This window comes from Lepisosteus platostomus, chromosome 15 (assembly GCF_059453375.1).
Source record: "Lepisosteus platostomus isolate fLepPlt1 chromosome 15, fLepPlt1.hap1, whole genome shotgun sequence".
NCBI lineage: Eukaryota > Metazoa > Chordata > Actinopteri > Semionotiformes > Lepisosteidae > Lepisosteus > Lepisosteus platostomus.
The window spans coordinates 26,166,671-26,189,765 of NC_142625.1; the positions used below are offsets into that span (position 1 = coordinate 26,166,671).

The 23,095-nt window shown below is 53.8% G+C and overlaps 1 protein-coding gene across 1 annotated transcript in view; it reads right to left on the bottom strand.

Moving 5' to 3' along the window:
- The window catches only part of pmepa1 (prostate transmembrane protein, androgen induced 1), a 35,173-nt gene that overhangs the window by 6,703 nt on the left and 5,375 nt on the right, over positions 1–23,095 (bottom strand). Inside the window, exon 2 of the mRNA XM_088607850.1 lies at positions 1,871–2,025. Coding sequence (XP_088463976.1) covers positions 1,871–2,025 — 155 coding nt within the window. The remainder of the gene's footprint in view (positions 1–1,870; positions 2,026–23,095) is intronic.

Sequence of the window (23,095 nt, forward strand, 5' to 3'; positions counted from 1 at the left end):
GTGCAGTCTCTAAGGGGCAACAAACCCCAGGTGCCACTGTGCTCTCTGCTGCCCCCCAGAGGTGGGACGGCCTACCTGCCACAGTCAGGACCCCAGTGTCCAGGAGAAACTGAAAACCCACCCCTTCAGGATATTCCTGACCCCAGGGCCCTGCGACTGACCCAGGTTACTACTTCCTGTCTGTCCGGCAGCACAGGAACTCCTCGGTGCCACATCCCGGATCTTAAACACCACACGACGCTCATCTACAACCTTCGCATCTCGAGTAAATGTGACTGCAAGTCACTTTGGATAAAAACACCAGCCAAACGAACTCATGAAAATGTACGCAAAATGTAAATGTGTATAATAGGTCAAGTGCTGCTAATTAAAAATAAAAAGTGACTCTAGGCTAGTCGGTGTGTGTGGAGCCTGAGCACCCAGAGGCAAAGCCAGTGGGCAGATGTGCTGAGTGTACCTCTGGGTGCAGTGTACGGGTCTGACAGGAGGGGGCAGCACACAGCAGTACAATTAGAGACCCATGACTGAATGGGTTCAAGGCAGGACTTACTCAGACCTAGCCCACAGGGCCTGAAGTTTTTAGGATTTCACTTGAGCTGAACTTTCAAGTCACTTAATTCTCTTTTTAAAATAATAATAAATAATTCTCTATTTAAAAATCTTTTAAAAAGGTTTTCAGGTTCAGGTTCCAAATTAGTACAAAAAAAAAAACCCCTCAAAACATCTGCAAGTATTTAAGGAAATGAAACCAATTAAAAAGATGTAATTTTCATAAAATAAAAGCAACTGCAGTAGCTCGACAAGGGGAGGGAGAATCCAGCTGGAATGGAAATGAGCACAGACTGGAGGTCAGGACTGGCAGCCTCAAGCGGAGAGAGAGCCGAGTCACAGTCTCAGGACAGGTGCTGAGGTCTGCAACATGCACACGGCCACTAGGTGGCACTACTCCATCTGGCTAAAGAAAAGGAAAGATCTGAGACTGCATGAAGAAACAGGGGTGGGGGCCAGAGCCTGGCAGGAGGAATGAAGCCCAGCCGTCAGGGAGGAAGAAAACGATGCTAACGGACCCTCACGCCACCTCTGCGCGACACCCTCCTGCGGGTCCCCGGCAGTTCAGAGCGCCCCTCACTGCCTGCTCCCAGACCCCCATGTCTCACACCCCGCCGGACAAGTGGGTGCAGCGTTCGGAGCAGAGGGGCAGCCAGGAACAGCACAGCTGCATGACAATGGCACACTCCTCCCTGACTCTGCAGCTTTAATAAGCAATAACTCCTTACGCTCATATCCACTCATAGCGCTTTCCAGGTCATGGGGATCCCCTCCACCCCCACCAGTGTGCAGCCCCACCTTGATGATGTGCCAGTACACTCCCCACACACCAGCCCTCAGTGGGGAGGAGAGCAGAGTGATGAAGCCAGTTCAGAGAGGGGGTAATTATTAGGAGGCCATGACTGGTAAGGGCCAGGGGGAAATTTGGCCAGGACGCCGGGGTTACACCCCTACTCTTTTCGAGAAACACCCTGGGATTTTTAATGACCACAGAGAGTCAGGACCTCGGTTTTACGTCTCATCCGAAGGACGGCGCTTTTTTACAGTATAGTTTCCCCATCACTATACTGGGGCATTAGGACCCACATGGACCACAGGGTGAGCGCCCCCTGCTGGCCCCACTAACACCTCTTCCAGCAGCAGCCTCAGCTCTCCCAGGAGGTCTGCCCTCCAGGTACTGGCCAGGCTCACGCCTGCTGAGCTCCAGTGGGCTGCTGGCACGGGTGCTCTTAACAAAACGAATGAGCCGTCCCTGCGTGCGTGCCGCACTCCTCCGGGCCACCCCCCCCACCCCGCCACCCCGACGAGGAGCAGTACTCACCGAGGCCAGCGGGAGGTGCCGCCGCCGCGCCTGGCTGTGGCGGCTGATGAAGGAGCGCGCCGACAGCTTGTAGTGGTTGAGCAGGCAGGTGATCACCACAACCATGACCATCATCACCACCACGATGACGATGATCTGGACAAACTCCAGCTGGGCTGCAGGGGAGAGACAGAGGAGCAGGGGCCTGTGAGAGAGGAGCCACAGCTGTGCTGCTGCACCAAGCATCTGCACCACGACACCTGGATTCCTCCCTTAACTTGGCACAGTTAGCACAACATGACCAGCTGCAGCGTGCAATTTCCCTTCAACTAACGGGATCACTGAACAGGAAAGCTCTTCACTGCTCCTGAACAGGCCCAGCCCTTTCTGTGCGTCTTCAAACTGGCTGAAGATCATCTATTTCCTGAATAATAACAATTCCTTACACTTACACATGTCTACAGTATAGCACATGTGCAGCACGCATCTCAGCGCTCCCTGGGGTCAGCCAGCTGCAGGCCAGCTCGACAGCGCGAGGAGGCGACTGGGAGGCAGGTCACACAGCTATTGCGTTTTTACAGCCTGAACAGATAGAAAACTCCCCGTCCCGCCCAGACATCACTGGGCCGCCCCCCGATCACAAGATCCCCTTCAGCCCTACACAGCCGAGCAGAGCAGTGGGAGCTCAGGGCTGTGGACAGGCCCTGCCGGAGTGTCCCGCAACACCACCGATTTCCCAGGGTCAGCCTGATATTCTAAATCCCCTGCGCTGCCAAGTTTCAACTTAATATCGGGGCTATTATGAAACTCATACCCAAGAACTGCGCCACAGAAATCCATCGTTACAGGACCATGTGACTTTTTGACTTTAACGTTTGGTGGTAAAAAGGAGCGAGGTGTCTCCGATGCACAGAGCCGCCCGGCTGTGGCCCCTACTTCCAGAGCGCGGGCACCCTGGAGTGCCTGCTGCCGGCAGGCCGAGGCCCTGGCGTGGCTCCTGTCCGCCCCTCAGCGCAGACACGGGCACAGCTGCGAGCCTGGCACAGCCTCAGGACGGGCTCGGGCACTGGCGAGAGTCGACCCAGTCTCCCCCCCCCCCTCAGACACGCTCCAGCACTTCCCTGCCCTCTTCCCCTTCCCTGCTGCCCCTGGGGGCAGGTTATCACAAGACAGGGAGGCAGGCCGGCCGGGCCGAGCTCAGCAGCATCCCGTTTCCTCCGGCCCAGCGGGGACAGGGCAGCAGCTGGCCCACCTGCTCTCAGTTCCACTGAACAAACTACTTGCTTCACGCAGTCACAGTCTTCACACCCGGTGACCTGTAAGACTAGCTAGAGGGGAAAACACAATTCAAGGAAGCAAGCAAATTGAAAAAATAACCCAAAACACGGGCCTGGAAATTAATTCTACAAACGACAGCAAACAGGGGAAGGAGACGAGTGCATTCTGGGCTTTAGCGTCATTGAACCCACCCAGTTACAGAACCTTATTAATAGAAATTAATTGCAGGACCTTATTAGTAGAAATTAATTGCAGGACCTAATTAATAGATTCTCTTATTAATAGAAAAGCACAGAAGTGACAGTGGAAACACCAGCAGACGAGCAAAGGGAGACAGCGAGACGACAGCAGGGCCTTTTCCTTTGTTCTGACTGGGCTGCTCTGCCAGACCAGACACCAACAACACAGCCTGACGAGAAGCCCTGCCCCCCCCACCCCCACCCCCCGGGAAGGTCACGGGGTCACAGAAGATCCCATCCGAGGGAACCCCCCCTCTCTCCAGGGCACTCCCGGTCACTGCTGAGCCAGACAGCTCTAAGCGCTCCGGCAGACAGTGTGGGGAGGGGCAGTGGGCAGCCAGCGATCTCTGTAGTCCTCTTACTGCACGGTTACTGCCACAGCGCTGTGCGCCTTTCCAGACACAGGGGCCGGACCTGGCTGGGGGGGCGCAGGTCGCTCATGTCTGTTTAACTGTCTGAGCGACAGACGGGGGGGGGGCAGAGGTGAAGGGTCCACATAATTTGTTTGCAGAATTTCCATGTGAATGCAGAAAATGTTTTTAGAAAAGGGCGTGCAGGGAGGGGAGACAGGGAAGCAAGAGAGGACAGCGCAGGGACAAAGCTGTTCTGCATGACTCCTGGCATGAATGACGCAGGCAGCGTGGGAAATTCAGGACTGTTGCGTGCTCTGGAGCTAATAACAGACAAACCACGCACACGGAAAAAAAAAATTTACTCGGATAGCCGTAATATACCACTGGCCCCAGAGTGCACTCTCAAACAACTGCAGCACAGTGAGTGCAGAAGATGCTTTAAAATGAACCAAATGGAACAATCTATAACAATGTCATCTGTGTACACAATAATAGATATCGTTGTGTACTGCATCTGTCCATAATAACCATTTATTTTTTGTTGCTCGCCAGTATATTCACGGGGTGTCAGCGCAGACATGCAGTCTGACTGAAACTAAGTGGAAACATGGCTGGTTGTCACTGGCTGCCTGTGGCTGTGAAAGGCAGGCAGCAGCTTAGCCAACAGAAAGCAGAATTATTGCTCTTTCAGACCTCCCTCTCGCCGTCTGAAATGATTTTGCAGTTCCTGCCTGTTTCAATGTGGGCTTGACCTGCCTGCAATCCTTTCCAGATGCTCTGCAGAGCCAGATGGGAGGTTAGTTGCCTGGCGAGCTGATTCAGTGTTCCAGGCAGGCCAGACACCCATCCACATGTACAAAACACAACTCTGGACTACTGCCTGCTACCATGCAGTCTGGGGGTATGTGCATGTAGGTGCAGATCAGACTATAAGAAGTGTCCAAAGAGCCCATTGAGCTCAACTGGTATTTAACAGCTAATCAGTTCAAGGGTCTCACCCACTTTTTTCTTGAAAAGAATTCAGGGTACCGGCAGGGTACTTTTTTTACGAACATCCAGTATATCTATCTCCCTCCCACCCGAGAGAGAATCCAACGGTTTCCCACGGAATGCACGGTTCGAATCCAGGGACACTGGGGAGGATTCCCAGATTCTCTGGAACCCGAGGCCAGTGGGCCTGGCACACAGAGGATTCCTCACCATGATGTCTTCTCTAATCATCACCTTCTGCGCTGCTCAGAAAGAGATAAGGCTCTCGCCACAACACAAACCCCAGCAGGGGGCGCCAGCAGCAGGCCACTGTGTTGTCCAGCTCTGGGTGATGGATGCTCAGAAAGCAACGTTCTGCTTCTGCAGCACATGTGTGGAACTTGTGGAACAGCCACGTGGCTGACAGAGGACCAGAGGACAGCTAAGCATACTTTACGATGATCTGCATGGTAGAGGCTGCCACTGTTACACGCAGGGCCAGCATCGCCACTTCAACCGGGCAGATGGCCAGTGCAAAGAGTCCCTGAGCAGTGATGAAGTTCCGCCATGATGAAAACAGCAGCTGTAACCTCACAGGCAGGAGCGGAGCTTTATCTCTCCTCCCTCAGCCCCCACTAGGGACTGGTCCTGGATCAGCAGCGTGCACAGCTCAGGGCTGGGGGCTGTCGCCTCCTCACTGCAGTCTGCACCGACCAACACGACACACCACGGCCACCACGAGCTCTGTGCCCGTGTTGAGATTTTCTGGCCAAAAGCCTACTGAAACCCAGACACTCAGACTGGGTCTTTACTCCTCACTGCGCCACCAGTGCCTGTTTCTGGTGGGACCTCGCTGTTGCTGATGATCAGGACTGCAGTCAAGGGGAATGTCCTGCTTTTCTGATAAGACATTATTGCTGTTGCCATCTCCCTCTTACTCAGTCTCCTGTGATCAAAACAGACTGAAAAGCCAGGAAAGGGGGTGCGTGGGTTTTGAAGATCCAGCTGGCCGTCACCCTTCTCAGACCAGGCCGGGCCTGTGGGCTGGGGTTCGGCAGTCCAAGGCTGCCGGGGGATCGGGAGAGCCGGGGTGTCTGAGGTGAGGAGAGGCAGGGGGAGTGCTCCCGTCAGCGAGGGCGGCTCTTCAGGGGCGGTGTGCGTGCGCACGGACACTGCCGCCCCCCCAGCCTGGCTGCAGGACCCCTCCCTGCCTGCGTCTCCATCTCCAGACTCCGCGCGGAGAGGACAGGACTCACCAGCTCTGCACGAAGGGCAAGTCTTTGTTCACCAAGGCGAACATGAGGACCCTCTAAAACCGAGGCCTCAAACGTCTGAGACCCGAAACAGCCTTTTCTTCCAGGCCTGGGCACGCTAACCCACAGCAGAGCAAGGCGGGGGGACTTTTTCACTGAATTCTTTATTCAAGCAGGTAGGTCAATTCACAACACTGCCATTTACAATGATGCCCCATTCAAGCCAATGGGAACCTACCAGAGCAATTTCTCAAGGGCACAACGGCCATAGCCCATCTTGGATTTGAACCCACAACCCCCTGGTGTGGAGTCCAGAGCCCTGATGTCTCCACTACAGTCTGCACAGTCCTGGCACTGCTGTGTCTACTGGAAACACCAAGGAAGCAAAAGCATGTTTACAGCCCAATATATTCAACTTTTAAAGAGAGCCCTTGCAACTCTGATATTCACGACGACAAACTGGTTTGAAAAAAACAGATCATTAGAGTGTAATGATCTCCGACTTCCTTGCCCCCACGTGCACGTAATCTGTTCTGAAATCACAGTGCATGGTGGGGGGGGGGGGGATTTTGCTCATCGGGTTCAAACCGATAGCCCAGGTGCTGTAGATCACAGAGAAGGGTCATGGCACAGTCATGGTGTGTGGCAATGCACAGCGGGCACCCCAGCCATGGAGGGCGAGCATGGAGCTCAGGGCCCCGACCGCAGCTGTGAACAGAACGCACCCCCTCCCCTGTCCCAGTGTCCTGACACCCTCCGAACGGCGCCCCATTAGGGTTACAGACAGGGCTGGGGTCCCCTGAACTGATTGCCTGCAGGGGTTGCAGCTACTGCACTGGAGGGGAGGAGTGCAGCCCCTGATGTTTCCATTGAAGGAGGGTTTTGATGGGGGTGGGGGTACCTTCTTGCTGTGCACAGTGGACAATGGCTGGGAGAAAGAGCAGACGCCGACCAGAACCAGAATCTCCAACGTGCACGCACGCCCACGCACGCCGCTGGGCAGACTTGCACCTGCGCCTCCCTGCACACAGGCCCTCTTGGACAGCCTCAGGCCAGGTGCAGCTGACAGGCACGACGAGCCAAACCCGCCCTCTACACTCTGAACACACCAATATCACCATGCCTGGGGTTGTACCTTCAGACAAGCTCCTGCTATTCAATGGAAATAATAAGCAAATTCCTTGCTTTTGAGAAACAAAAAGCTGCCTAAATGCAAACATAGAAGATATGCCTTTCTTCTGTCACACATGGCTTGAGTTGCCCTCTGTACTCCTGGATTATATAAACAGCCTCTCTTTCCTAGTCTGCATTTGTTATTATACAGAGATTCTCATATCGGGTCTCATTTCAAACAGCCTGGCTTTCCCAGCACCTCAACCCGCCTAACCTGCCACTTACCAACAGACGCAGCGCCTATCCAGACATAACACCGTCTGCGCCCGACCGCAGCACAACCGGAAAGACAGCAGCTCCCTGCCAGGAATCCCGCTCAGCTCTTAAGCACAGGGAGGAAAAAACACGCACTGAAAAACTAAATAAACACATCCGACGATGACTGACGTCTCATGCCAGCTCAACAGGCACTTAACTTCGAGAATTCTGTTTTGCAGAGACTGGGGGGGAAAAAAAGCTACCTGCAAATACCTGAAGTTGTGTTTTTTTTGTGTAAATAGCAACCTGCTCTTTTGCTGAGAGGTGTTGCAGGCTCGAGGCTGTGGCTTTTTAATCTGTAAGGCATGAACAGAAAAAGCAAAACCCTACCCAAAGACAGAAAGTGCCTCTGCAGATGAATGCTATAATCTCCCTGTGTTTGTCCTCTCCCTCCACCCACTCCCTCCAGCCTCAGGATCTTCCCCAAAGACAACAGCTTCAGGTGCGCTGTCACTCTCCCGCCCTGCGCCTCTTGTTCGGAGATAATCTCCCAGATCTGGCTGGAAACACCCCCGCTGTGCTGCTGTGGACTGACAGGCAGATTGGGATGTGGTGAAATACAAACTCCACGCTTGTTCAGACTCTTCAGGATGCTTTTTGGCTGGAGCTCCTGTGAGCTCAGACCCACAAAGAGGACTTCATGTGCAGCAGGGAAACGCACAGTGTCAGGCAAGGGATGTGTGGGGCTGGCAGTCCGTGAGGGGTTGAGGGTTCGAGGCACAGTGTGCACACTGCTGTTGCACCCTTGAGCGAGTGTTACACCTTGCACCCTCGCTGGCTCTGGTTATTTCTGGAGGACTCTCGCCCAGCATGGCTCAGGGCATCCTGCACAGCACGAGACTACAGCACTGACCCCCCCAGACCAACAGCACCCTGACCGCTGATACTCTTCAGAGCTGTGTAGGACACTAGAGACACTATGTCTCTAGTGTCCTACACAGCTCTGAGGAGTATCAGCGGGGGCTACACGTATGCTGTGTTACACTAGGATTCAGAAAAGACACAGTGACGGTCAATCGGTTAACTGTCTTCTAAAAGAGAGTGCTTTGTTACAGAAACACTGAAAACCTCAAGCACTGTTCGTGAATCCCCTGGCCTGTCCTCTGCTCCAGCTGGGCTCCCCAGTACAGAAACGAGCCTGGACTGATCTGACAGGGAGGATCTTCAGCTCACACACACGTCGGCTTCCCTGTCTCTGCTGCTCTCAGCCAGCCCAAAGCCTCCAACTGTCCCAGCAGCTTCTGGAAAAGGGGGCAGTCAAGGCCGTTATCGGTTACGAGGAGTAAGGAAGAGCTTGGCGGGAAGGTGGGGCTGGAAGAGCTGGATCAGCCCTCATCCGACATGCCTGCTTCAGGATCCAGAACGGATGAATAAGAACAGGGAAGCATTTCTCTGCGGGCTAGGGGAGCCCCCGACGGCGCTCGAAAGCACATGCCATTGTTAGACTGCGCCCACAGGCTGTGCCAGCTGGGACACTCTTGCCAAGCCCCCGGCAGCAGCAGGAGCAGCAGCACGCCCGCGCGAGTCATGGCCAAACTATTTCACCAACCGGAAAAATCAGGGAGGGCTCCCCGCGGAGAAACAGGGCATGGCGGCTTTTTTTAGAAGGGATTCAGACAGACAAATCCGGCCCCGAGCCGAGCTCCTGCCCCGTCACGGGTGAGTCAGTGCGCAAACGCGCCCTCACCCCGCGCGGGGCGACTCGCGGGCCAGGTAACGGCGCTCTGGCGGAGCCGCGGCAGGCGGGAGGGAGACGGGCCCGGGCCCGACCGGACCGCCTGGGCAGAGAGGTGCAATACCCATGAGTCACCAGTCACGGAGCGCGGGGAGTGCTCAGCCGGTGTGCGCTGGGCGACGCGCTCCTCTTCCTGCGCCCACAGGCTGCCCTTCTTCGCTTGCCGCAGGGAGGGAAGCGGGCTGCCCGTCTTCTCAACAGCAACACAAGCCAGGCAGGCTCGGACAGGGCTCGCAGGCGATACCTGGTGTCTTTAAGAGCCCCGGCCCTGCTGTGCGGAGCCGGGGGGGAGGGAGGACAGGGGCACCTCCCATCTCCACGCAGCCCATTGATATTCTGCGCTGGGGCTCGGCTTTGTTCAGCCGCGCACAGCCGACGCCGCGTCTAGACAGGGCCGACAATGGCCGGCCCAGCCCCCGAGGAAGGCCTGACGCTGGGCGACGGCGGGGCCGGGGAGAGCCTGCACATCCGCAGCTTGTCCAGTTCAGTAAATACGGAATTCAACTGGGTAATCAAGGGCTCGGGAAGAAGAAAACACCACGACTGCCTGGCTCTCTAGGTCAAAGGGTGTGCCCCACAGCTGTATACAAAAGGCATCTCAAGAAAAAGGAAGCATAGCTCCATCTGGGAGACACACAGGGGCCATTCTGCACCAGCAGCACCTCCTGGGAGACACACAGACACCATTCTGCACCAGCAGCCCCACCTGGGAGACACACAGGGGCCATTCTGCACCAGCAGCCCCACCTGGGAGACACACAGGGGCCATTCTGCACCAGCAGCCCCACCTGGGAGACACACATACACCATTCTGCACCAGCAGCCCCACCTGGGAGACACACAGGGGCCATTCTGCACCAGCAGCCCCACCTGGGAGACACACATACACCATTCTGCACCAGCAGCCCCACCTGGGAGACACACATACACCATTCTGCACCAGCAGCCCCACCTGGGAGACACACAGGGGCCATTCTGCACCAGCAGCCCCACCTGGGAGACACACAGGGGCCATTCTGCACCAGCAGCCCCAGTGCCTGGCATATCACTCCAGTGAGCAGCTCCCCAGCTCCCCTACTGAGGCACAGGATGGCGGAGTGTTGGGACCACTGGCAGCAACGGCGGCAACACCTGGTGTCAGGCAGAGCCCGCCCAAGTGGAGCCACTTCTAACTGGAGCCCAAGGTAGCTGAGGACTGGTGGGAAAAAATGGGAGAAGAGATATATCCGTCCCCCCGGCCAGGATTACAGAGATCTGGTGAAGCAGAGATTGGACAGGGAGCATGCAGGCAAATACGGCCATTTGGACACTAAAACGTAAAAATCTGTGCGCTGCAGCTGCCTGCATGCAGACTCCGAGGATGAGTCAGTAGGCAGTCAGCTCCGCGTGGTCTGGGACACTCGGCAGAATCCTTCTCCCTAAGCCCGGCAGCGCTGTGCAGAGGCGGATAACCGAATTATTCCTGGAGCGCCGATCTTTCCAGGGCCCCTGCATTTGATATGGAGACTAAAACCAAACAGGATACGATAAGCAGCCATGAGTCACCGCTTTCACAAAGATTAAATTAGAAAGAGTGTCAGTTTCTGGGTCTGTTATTTTAAGGGTGAGGGCTGATATCAGCTTGGTCAAGGGCTGCTCCTCTGCCGTCTGAGCTGCGGGTCCTGACAGAAGCTGGGGCATCAGCTTAGTCACTCCTGCTGGGGGGGAGTTGTGGATAATCATACGAGTATTCACATGAAAACAATAAATAATTGAAGTACCAGAAGGAGGGCACTGGCTGTGACACAGCAACCCCAGTTCAGCAGACAGCACTGTTGTGTGAACAGTAGCACTGTCTGAAAAACTGTTAAATATGCCATTATACTGAAGTGAGAAGGCAATATAGACCCCTTTGTTTTTTTTTTGTGGCGTGAGGGGGAGGTTAGTGGGGTGGGAATTTTGGAAGGCTGGCAAACAGGACAACAGAGAAGAAAGAGTGTGATTGTGAGGCTGAAGATTTAAACACCCAGCTCTGTTGTGGTGAGGTAACAATGGTCGCCCCCTGACCCCAGGCTCCAGGTCACTGTGAGCAACGCTTGACAATGAACCTTTTGCTTTCTGTCAGGCTCCTCCTCCTCACCCCTGACCCTTCCCCTCTGAACCCAAGTGGCTGGTTGCCTGGAGACCGATTCTCCAGGCCCTCTCTGCAGATGCGCTGGCGGTGCTTATTATGCAGGCCCCAAATTTTATTTACATAAATCTGAATCCTTAAGACAATGATCTCGAGTCACGGAGCTCAGACGTGACTGCAGCCCTTTCTGTCTGAGAACCGCAGCACAAAGTTTGCCCAGCAACAGGGAAGGCTCTTCCAGCAACAAAAGCGTGCAAAAAATAAAAAAAAGCCAAAACAAGTTTTTACAGCTTACGTTTTAGGTTTGCACCCACAGATTTAGAAATTCCCACACACTTTTTTTTTACAAAGGTGTAATTATTTCTTTTACTGTACATTCACTCTACCTGACTCAGTGGTCACTCAAGGGAACACTGAACAACTCTACCAGTATCTCTGACGGTGATAGATATCGACATCCCTGAAGTGTTTTCAGTCTCATCTGACTCTCACTCTGCTCACACCACCGCAGAGACGTTTCAAAGCAAATAGCAGCACCAGCCTGCCAGTAAAGGAGAAACAGATCTGAGAACGCCAAATCGCTGGATTCACACTCAGCCGGCCTGCTGGCTCTCGGTCTCCCGAGGCCTCCAGGCTGTGGCGCTGTGAGGAGAAACCTGCTTTTCAAAAGCTCAGGTGGCGGTGCACGTCTCTTCACTCGAGACTGCAAAGTCAGAACCGACGTACCAGAGACTCGCTCGTTATCGATTCCAGGGTGACAGGAGAGGATGACCACCTGCGATTTGCAAACGAGCACGGCTGCTTAGCAGGGCAGGCTCCCCTTTCTGCACAGAGTGGGGGTGGTCACTCGGGTCTCATCTGGACCTTCTCAGAGGAACCCAGTGGATTCTCACGTGCTTCATGAGCCCAGGGGCAAGGATTACCTGCCGCAGAGACCTGCGATGGCAAGACCCAGGTGCCAAGGCTGACCTCTGTGGCTCTGTGGGGGTGGGCACTGCTGCTCAAGCAGCCGCCCTGAGCCTGTACTTGAACAGCGCAGGTCCACAGGCCACCTTTCGTTTCTTCTCTATCTGAACGGAAAGGTTTTCTTCAGCCAATGCAAATTGGTTATCCAATGCAGCTGGTTATCTGAGCTCAGAGCACACCTGCGCTAATCGGGATGTTTGCAGTGGACCTGCAGACAGCCGTCGCCTCCTATTCCCCCACCGCAAAAGGGAAAAATAAAAAAAATCACCTCCCGTGCCAGCAGAAGGTCACACCCACCCTCACCTACGCGGCACCTTGTGTAGTTTTATGTGCCTGGAAGGCGCTGATCTCTGAACACGCAAAGAGTTAAAGAGTTAAAGAGTCCCGGCTGGTCAACACAGCTGATTGTCTGTCTCCAACCCTCCTCCCCTGCCGGCAAACAACGAATATCCGGCACTGACCCACACCCCTCCTCCCCCAAATCAGATGCAGATTATTCAGAGCCCAGGCTCACTGCCAGCCCCCGCGGCAGACGAAGGGTTAATGAGGTCCTCCCCAGTCTCCCCGTCAGTCACTCTGCGTGCTCCACCGCGCCGCTCCTTTGCATCTCGTCTAGACAGCGGGAACAAAGGCCAGCGGAGGGAGGGGAGGCAGGCAGAGGGGTCGGCCGCGGGCCTGCGCCAGCGCAGGTGACTGCGCCTCCCGGGCTCCTCCGACAACAGACGGCGAGGGTCGTCCTCGAGACGAAGAGAAGCCCCTTTCGGGTGTCCCAGAGCCGGGGAGCAGGAGCCGGGCGCAGCAGCCTGTCGGGCGCGACCGCGGCCCTGCCGGTGCCCCTTCCCGAGTGCTGCGCTCCGGAGGCAGGAGTCATCCGGCAGAACCGGAACCTTCCAGGCGCCGACGTGCGGGCAGGGGTGCGAGAGGACCCCACCCTCTCACACCGCCGCTGCCGTGCGCGCCTGGGTCCAGCGCTCGTGCCCACGCCTGCGAGGGCACAGGAACGCCCGCAGCCCCCCAGAGAAGTACCTTACAGGCCCGCTTGACCGCCCAGAGGGCACCACTGAACAGGAACCCGGCTCCCGACGGGCCCCGGGAGGCCCCGAAAACGAGGCAGCCCACGAGCCAGAAGGAAAGAGCAATTGCCACATACGGGCCCCCACACGGCCCCAGGGGCACAGCGCCGCGCAGTCGACTGTCTGGCTGTAGGGGAACCATGAGCCCCACGGCCGAGAAATCTGCACCCCCTTTCCTGAATAACAGGACAAGCGCTCCAGGCACTGTCCGAGAGAAGGTGTGTGTGTGAGAGAGTGTGAGAGAGTTGCAGCGACTGCGCTGTGCCCCTCCAGAGGGCGATACGGAGGCTGCCTCCCCTCCCGCGGGTCCTAACGAGAATTGCCAGAGACAGATCGGGCGTCTTACTGCGCTGCTTTCCTAGACCACCAAAACCCCACCCCCTCGGCAGGCAAAGCAAGACGGACCCCTGTGTGCCCGGCTCCACCCGAGACAGCAGGGAGGTCAGATATCAGCAGGATGACGAGGGAGAGAGCAGACAGCGTCGGAGGGGTCTGGGAGAACAGAGGTTGCCTTTCTGTGCCTCCCCCCCCGGAAAACTCCAGCAGTCCCGAGAAACAAAGGCCCAGACAGTGCGGGACAGCCAGGCACGATGAAGCAGCAGGCCACAGCCCCTCGCATGAGGAACGGGGGAGGACTCCGACGGGCCGTGCCAAGAATCACATCCGCGCACGCCCACCCTTTCCGCTGCCCTGGCACCGCCGCTGAACAATACCCTGAAAGCGGAGGGCAGCCGACGCACCGCTGGCCTGATACCGCGCGTGCCCCCCCCCCCCCCCCCGGGCAGACACTCCCCGGGCCACTCCGCCACCTCCGGGCTGCAGGACAGGGACCACAGCCATCGGAACGCAGCGAGAACAGCGACGCAAACGCACGCCAGAGGTGTTCGGGGGTATGGGTGTACGGGGGGGGCTTTGCCCTGCCCGGCGTGATCTGCAGTGCTTGGGCCTGCTCTCTTTCATGCTTGGTGGTGTGCAGCTCACAGCACATCAGGTTCGTCTGTTTCAAGCGTGCTCATTTTAACATCGCAGAGTCCCTCGATAATGAACTCTGCATGGAGACAGAACGAGAGGAGCAGAGGGGCCCGACAGGTCCACCCAGGCTGCCTCACATGGACACGGTATCATCCAGAGAATCCCTGGACTGGGACCAAGAGGCAATTCCCAGGACAATCTGGCCAGCAGGGCTGGATATCAGTACCTGATTACTATCACTCTTTGCCTTGAAGTTGCCTTTACCCAGACTGACTTCAATATGTACACTGTTTACATCCGCTGTAGCTGTTTGGGTCCCTGATCTGTCTGTCGAGCCCAGAGAGGCCCGTCTACGCAGGTCTCAGGAACCCAGGGCACTGCGCCAAGGCTGTCTGTGGTTAATAATTAAATCACAAACAGAGACGAGCTGTAAACTGCTACAAAAATAGAAAGGCCCCATGTGATATCCTGAGCGACTTTTACAGTGAGGAAGAGGTGGTACAGCATGGAACGGAGACGTGTATTTATGGAGGTTCTGCCTCTATGCTAAATTCATACCACGCAAATTTCTGCACAAGACTGACTGTGCAGAATGTCCTCACCTGGCCAGGATTTCTGCTGGGTGTGACGTTCATGCTTGTGGGCTGCACAGACGCTCATACCCCCCGCTGAAGTGGACAGTACAGGCTGGTTTCTTTAGCAGAGCCCAGGATCTGCACGGCTCATCCACTGCAGCTCTAGGCAGGAGCCTGGCTCACACACAGCTGCAGGCCGGACGGAGCTTTGGAAACACACACACAAACACACACACACACCCTGAACGAGGAACCACTCAGCCTCTGTAAAGATCGTTCAGATCCTGTTGGAACTGATCTGAAAACAAGTCTGGGGAACAAAAAAAAAAAACCCCAGGCCAGCACAGCTGAAAGAATGAGGGATCAAACAGCTAATAAAAAAGGTTCTTCTAACCTGTCATCTCTCATAGCATTGTTTTCTTAAACAACTAGTAAGTTTAAAAAAAAAAACAAAGCCAAACCAAACATACAAGAAACAAAAAACAGCTTTAACTTTCTGTACAGGTTGACTGTCAGAAATGAAATCTTTACATTTCTTTCTCCTGCCCCCTTGGAGAGGTGCCAGCCTCTTTGTTTGAGGCTTCACCTCTTTTGTGATGGAAATGAGATAATCAATGCCAACTGATAACTCAGCTCCAAGGAGCCAGAATGAACAAAGGATGTCTACAGCACTGTACATCGATCCCCGAGCCCGTGTCCCTGGTGCCTCCAGGGCAGTCGCCAGAGAGCAGGGCTCCAGCTCCAGGGACAGACGCCGGGCTCTTCGGCCCCTCCTGGGTGGCACGAGCCGCAGCTTCTTGTGCCAATGGCACCAGCAGTGGAAAAGCTAAGCAGGCTTCTCCTCCCCTGGTTTTCAAACACCGGCCCACTAACGATCCGTCCCACTGTCCCATCCAAGGCCTGGGGGCACACTGGGGGGCAGGGACATAGGAGGACTGAAATAACCAGGAGCGGCACCACGCCCCCACCACAGCGCAAGGCCTCGCCAGAGCCAGGGAAAGCTGCAGTGCCCCCCCCCGCTGATCCCCGATTCCGAGACTTTGCTCCACACACACTCGGCCCATGCTGCTCCTCTCTCCTCCACCAGCACCCTGTGCACCCTGGATGTCTCGTCATTCGCCAGCGGTATTATTTCAGGAGCATGTAAATCCCCAGCCCTCCCTCTCGCAGTTTAGGCCGGCAGAGCTGAGCAGCCGCCTGTTAATATTCTGACACCCCTCCAAGCCGCTTGGTAATCCTGCTCCTGAGCTCCGTGCTTTGCTGCTAAAAAAAGCCCGGCGGAGAGGCCCTGTGAAACAGCTGTGCATTGCAGAGAGAACAGATTCCTTGGCTGCAGAACTACACAGGGGGCTCAGTTTCTGATGTGGTTATTATACACATAAATGGAAAGAAATGATACTGAAGGGCTTCGCAGAGCCCGTTCGGCACACTCGGGTCTCTCAGACGGCTCAAGGCTGACAAATTGGACCTCAGCGCCGTTGGCCCTTTCCAAAAATGAAAAGGATGACTTCCCCAATTGGAGCTGCAGCGAGAGAAACTCAATTGATGGATCTGCGTCTCGTACCAAAGAGCACACAGAGTAAAAGGCAGCGCGTGGTTCCGGAGACCCAGGACCGCTTTTCCTGTTACCCACGAGGAGCTGTGCCTCCGGGAGCGGGGGGGCTGGGGCCGTCTGTCCGAGACGGCGGGGGCTAGCCAGGCCAGAACAGAGGGCGCACACCTGTGCCTGGCGCATTCATGGCAGTAACTGCCCCACAGCTGGGCCTGTAATAAAAATTCCCAGACGGAGAGGCAGGTGGGAGGGGCGGCGTGAGTCAGACAGGAGGATCTCCGACCTGCTCCCGGGCTCTCCCAGCGCAGACAGCCCGGAGGAGACGGGGACCTTGAACTTGAGCTCCTGGCCGTCGCCGCTGCGCAGGGCTGTGCTGTCTCTTATTTCCACTTCCACCTTCCACCATTTTATCCAGCACAGAGCCCAGCTCAAAGGCCGACAGCAAGCGTGGTGCACTGTGGAGGGGAGCAGGACACACTACTGGGAAGACAGGCCCTCAGGCCAGGGCACAACAAAGGCTGCACTGCTGGGGGCGGCTGCCAACCAATCAACATCCCAGATCTCCCAGATCTCCACCGGGGAATGAAAGGCTCCTCAGTCCGGCACTCGGTCCGGCTCCACAGACAGCGGGACAACAAAGGACTTGGATCGTCACACTACTCTCTCCCTCCAGGGCACCGGGGGGCTGGGGGGGGGGGAGGGAGGGAGCGTGTCTAGGGAGGGGGGTGGGAGAGTTGTGCAGTGGACAGAAGTAGAAGAGACTTGAGACGAGAAAAAAAAGCGCAGCTACAGTAGCAGACTCTCGTCGTGTTGAGACTCATGCATGAAATCTGCTGTGGAAATGATGAGAAACAAGACCCCCCCTCCCCCAAGCCAGACAGACACACCCACAGCTGAGGAGTCAAGCCACCGTAAGGCTCCTGAAAGGGCTCAATCTTAAACTGAAAGACATCTGCAGTCAAGCCTCTGGTATTTCAGAAAGTGCCTGCCCGATTATTAACGTCTTCTGTGAGTGCTGCCTCTGATGCACACGGCTGGGTGGCTGACGTGTCTCGGCAGCAGATGAGAGGTGCTGAGAGCAGTGGAGGGTGGGGTGGGGGTCGGACAGCGAGGGAGCCGTGTCTCTCGGTGACTACAGGCTGACTGGTACAGGTGATGTCATACTGGCGGAGGAACACTCCACCTCCAGCGGCGCACAACAAGAATGAACGGAAAACAGCCCAGCCAGCCGACAGCTACTTTCAGCTCCAGGAGGGAATAATTAAGGCATAAACAGAACTAGTACATCATCTCTTCTGTCCAATACAATAGCAATAGCTACGCACACCTGCTGATGGCTCAGGTCTGGGGGTACGGGAATTCAGCTGCTGATGAAGCTGGTTTCTGAACTGTCTAGCTAGACAAGCTTCTCTTTGAGCAATGATTAAAGAACTGCAGCCCAGACAAATGCCCGTTACCGATAAAGTGCTGCAATGCACAGACTTTTACGGAAAGACAGATGAAGTCATTTGCCCACGAAGTCAGTTGTTTTCAAACAAGTGACCTTCCTTTCTCAGACTAGAGAAAGCTGTGGGTGAACACCACCCCCCGGAGACGCTCCGCAGCTCTCCGCTGTCCTGTCACTAGCTGTGACACTATCGGACAAGGTGCAAATTTTAAGAAGGGCTTGACCTCAGGTTAACAGCTTTAGAAAGGAGAGGCACTGTCTTAGCCCCTCTGCAGAGTGTCTGAGACCCCCAGCCCCCGCTGCGCCGCAGGCCAGAGAGGGGCTGTGCAGCCATTCCACAAACAGCCCGGGGAAGGGGCATGCTCGCCCCCAGCCGCAGGCCCTGTGAAGCCAAATATTCCCAGTGCGGGTCTTTAATTAGGAGCATGTCTGATTGCCCTGTTCTGGAGAAGGCCGAGTGTTTTCAGCTCCTGGGTGGTCTGGTCTGTCAGAGGAGAGCTGGCTTGAGTCTCCACTGCGCGGGCCAGAGCCCGCAGATGGATAATTTGGCTTTTTAAAACATAAATAGGAAGTTCTTTCAAAATAAATATTATGAAACAGGAAAGAATGAGGGAATAAGAAAGGGGGAGAAATGTTTAATTTCAATTTTTAAATGTCACGCACTTAGAGTAACTGCGTTGCATGCACCAAGAATGAGTTCATTTATTTGAGTAAAACCTGAATCTGAAATTCTTTCACAAGCTCTGGGAGTTTTTTCAGCATTACTATTTTATGTCCATGTGACAAAGCTTTCAATCACAGACATCTGAATCTGTTTTCATCCATTTAATTACAAGTATTATTTTTCAAAGCTTCTGTGCATTGATCTTTAGTGGTGTTTTAAAGATGGTCAGCTGAAATATTCTCTTTTCTCATTCCAAAACAATTTTGGAAATTTTGTTAAGAAGGGGTACCTGACTCCACTTTTCACAAGAACTCAAATCGAAATGCTTGCTTTTTGCAAGAAATGCTTGGATCCCAGATTCTCTATCTGGATGGAAGAAAGCCACACAGATATAAACCTTCTAAAAAGACAAAACTGAAGTATTTGCTTCTACTGCAAAAGAATCCTACCTTAATCTGGACAGAAACATGCTGTATTCCTGATAAAGCCCAAACAGTAACCAGCTCTTGACAGGACTAATTCACATCTCTGCTTCCAACAACAGAAGGAGTGAGTCGGCTGTACTCATCTTCCACAGCCTTTGAGAAAGCCACCCTCTCCCTTTTACAGCTCAAACACCCTGAGCCATTAAAGGACAACTGCACAAACATCTGTCTGGTTTTCAGTCTTACAAAGGACGATTTTTATGCCCATCTTATAAAAAACCTGCGCTGCACTATTTTACCAAACAAACCTGGGATCGCAAACCCCTGTGCACAGCTGCCCCTTCCCAGATGTTCGGAGCGAACTGCCCCCCCGTCAGTACCGGGAAGAGGCGCGGACACCCTCCTACAGGGCAATGGACTAGAGGGCAGGCCTGCACCTCCAGTGGACCAAACGGATTTGTCCACAGTCCACAGCTACCAGACTCAGACTACCTTGCCGTCCTGCACACGTGCAGCCAATATGGTTTTATCGTTGACGACTGATGGTTGATGATTTGTAACCGTCTTCTTGCACTGTTATTGCACGACGCAGTACGGACACGCACAAAGCCCTGATCAAGACTGGCAGGAGAGCAGCAGCTGGAAATACGACACAATCCACAGCTGAACACTTCAGCTATAGAACTGGGGAGGAGACCAGCATCAGAGGCCCAGAACTGCAGGTGTTGCCTTGATTGTTACAGTAAGGTACAGATATGTCACTACTGCGTTCTTCACTGCTGTGCTCCTTGTCAGAAACACCTTTCATTCCATATCAAGCATCTTTCTACACACAGATGTGCACATCTCTCAGTTTCGTGCTGTTCCTTACACACAAACGATTCTTTGGTGATCTTCTACAGTACATTTAACAATTCTGAGTTGACAGTTAACCCTGACATTTTAAAAAGTAGACTTTTTATACATATATAAAGCTAAAAGATGAGCCTGTATACAAGCAATACTTGGCAATGAGTCGATTAGATTTGATTGATTAATGTGATGGATCAGCTACAGTACTTCAGCCCTTCATATTGGCTGCTCGTGGATAATTTACTTTCGCCTGGTGTGATAAAGATTTTGAAGATGCCGATCAGTGCAAATTAAGACAGCTAAATGTCAACCCTGCTTTCTCCTCCCTCAAACTACGTTGCATTAATAACAGACCAAGCTGATACAGTAGTGGGATGGCTTTGCGCGAACTCCTAACATTCACTTCTGCTGCATCTAAAAGATGACTAAGACCCTACTGGAGGAGAAGTAAAAAAAAAACAGTGACTTCCCATCAAACCAATCAGCTCACCTCACTGCTAGGACCTTGAGCCAGTGTAGGAGTAAAAGGGGTCTTACACACCACGAGGAGCCCCCCCAGCTACAGCCCTGCTGGGCAAGGAATTTTGCTCCGTGGGCAAGCGGCACAGCCCAGACTGGAGCCAACAATGCCTGAACCAGACAGATCAGGGCATCACAGTCTTTTAATTTAGTCACTTTTCACAGCCTTCCAATCAGGACTTGAACAGGCAGAGGCTCGCTGTGGCGGTCAGACTTAAGCACACAGGTCGTGACAGGAAACGGTGGGGCCCAACCCAACCCAGCCCAGCCCAGACCGGACCGGACCGGACACCCCGGACCCTCCAGGACACAGACACGGCCGCCTGCGGCTCTGGACTCCCGCCTCCGCCCAAAGGAGCGATTGAAACGCTAACACATCGAGAGACGCTGACCACAAAGGAACAGAGGGTTCGCTTCTGCTTTAGTGGAACAGAGAGAGAGGTCTGACGCTACTAACTACAAAATCACAAGCAAAATTTCTTGCACAGAAAGCAAAAGAAAACACTTTGATTTATTTTTGACTGCCTTCAAAGCCAAGCCAAGCCGAAAGCACAGCCAGCGTGGAATTTAATTAACACTAGCCAGAATATTTGTCACATTTTCTCCCAATAATATTCGTTTTTTTTTTCTAATCAAGTACTGCAGGGCCACAAATCTTTCATATTAACCTAATTCTCTCTTCTGCAGAGAAGCAGGGCATGCTCTGGTTTATCTTATATAGAATCCTTAGATGTCACAAAGTTATAAATGAGACATGCAGATCCTGCCAATTTGAAATGCAAAAAAAAACAGAGAGAAGGGGGTTATCCGAGTTTTCTTCTTCATCAGGAATGACTCCCATTGCACAGCACTTTGACTGGGTTCGACTTTTCGTCTCAAATACAGGCAGCCCACAACTATTTTATCTGCCTGCCCAAACCTTCTTAAAATAAGGCGGCAAAGGTTTTTAAAATACTCAGTGCTGGACGCTGGCCTCGGACAAATCCCTGCAGCTGGTAAAACCCGGGACGGAGTCCAGTGCTGGACATCAAGCACCTGCTTCCCTGCCGCTGCACAATCCAGGGCAGCTCTTAGAGGAAACCAAACCCAACAGCACTGTCCAGCAAAACGGGCATCTTCCGTTGAACTCGCACTGTATCGTATGATACTTTCGTATGAAAGGGAGACCTTTCCTTTAATGCAGTAAGACGTCTTGTTCTCATCCAAAATAAAAGGCATTTATTAATTCAGGTCGGCCCACCTGTCAGTTCTTCCTGAAACTGATCTTTCAAAAAACAACAACAACAACAACAACAACTGTTCATCTGTCTGCTGGAGCGAACACGGGAGACGGGCCTTCCAGCCCCCTTTCCCGGAACAGGGCGCCAGCTGCGCGCAGTACCGCACACACCCGCCCCTGAGCTCAGCGGGGAGCTGAGCCCGCGCTCCCCCTGGCCGGGGGGCACAGCAGGTCCTCGAACCCGCGTTCCTCCGCGCCTTCGTCCAGCGCGGAAAGCGGACGGCAACAAGCCGACACGGCCTGAAAACTTCAAGGGGCGCAACTTCATTCCCACCAGCCCACCCACAACTCCTCCATCGCGGCGCCTCTTCCTCGGCTCCTGCGGGAGATCTGCGCCTCGTCAGCCTTTTCACAAGAACTCAAATCGAAATGCTTGCTTTTTGCAAGAAATGCTTGGATCCCAGATTCTCTATCTGGATGGAAGAAAGCCACACAGATATAAACCTTCTAAAAAGACAAAACTGAAGTATTTGCTTCTACTGCAAAAGAATCCTACCTTAATCTGGACAGAAACATGCTGTATTCCTGATAAAGCCCAAACAGTAACCAGCTCTTGACAGGACTAATTCACATCTCTGCTTCCAACAACAGAAGGAGTGAGTCGGCTGTACTCATCTTCCACAGCCTTTGAGAAAGCCACCCTCTCCCTTTTACAGCTCAAACACCCTGAGCCATTAAAGGACAACTGCACAAACATCTGTCTGGTTTTCAGTCTTACAAAGGACGATTTTTATGCCCATCTTATAAAAAACCTGCGCTGCACTATTTTACCAAACAAACCTGGGATCGCAAACCCCTGTGCACAGCTGCCCCTTCCCAGATGTTCGGAGCGAACTGCCCCCCCGTCAGTACCGGGAAGAGGCGCGGACACCCTCCTACAGGGCAATGGACTAGAGGGCAGGCCTGCACCTCCAGTGGACCAAACGGATTTGTCCACAGTCCACAGCTACCAGACTCAGACTACCTTGCCGTCCTGCACACGTGCAGCCAATATGGTTTTATCGTTGACGACTGATGGTTGATGATTTGTAACCGTCTTCTTGCACTGTTATTGCACGACGCAGTACGGACACGCACAAAGCCCTGATCAAGACTGGCAGGAGAGCAGCAGCTGGAAATACGACACAATCCACAGCTGAACACTTCAGCTATAGAACTGGGGAGGAGACCAGCATCAGAGGCCCAGAACTGCAGGTGTTGCCTTGATTGTTACAGTAAGGTACAGATATGTCACTACTGCGTTCTTCACTGCTGTGCTCCTTGTCAGAAACACCTTTCATTCCATATCAAGCATCTTTCTACACACAGATGTGCACATCTCTCAGTTTCGTGCTGTTCCTTACACACAAACGATTCTTTGGTGATCTTCTACAGTACATTTAACAATTCTGAGTTGACAGTTAACCCTGACATTTTAAAAAGTAGACTTTTTATACATATATAAAGCTAAAAGATGAGCCTGTATACAAGCAATACTTGGCAATGAGTCGATTAGATTTGATTGATTAATGTGATGGATCAGCTACAGTACTTCAGCCCTTCATATTGGCTGCT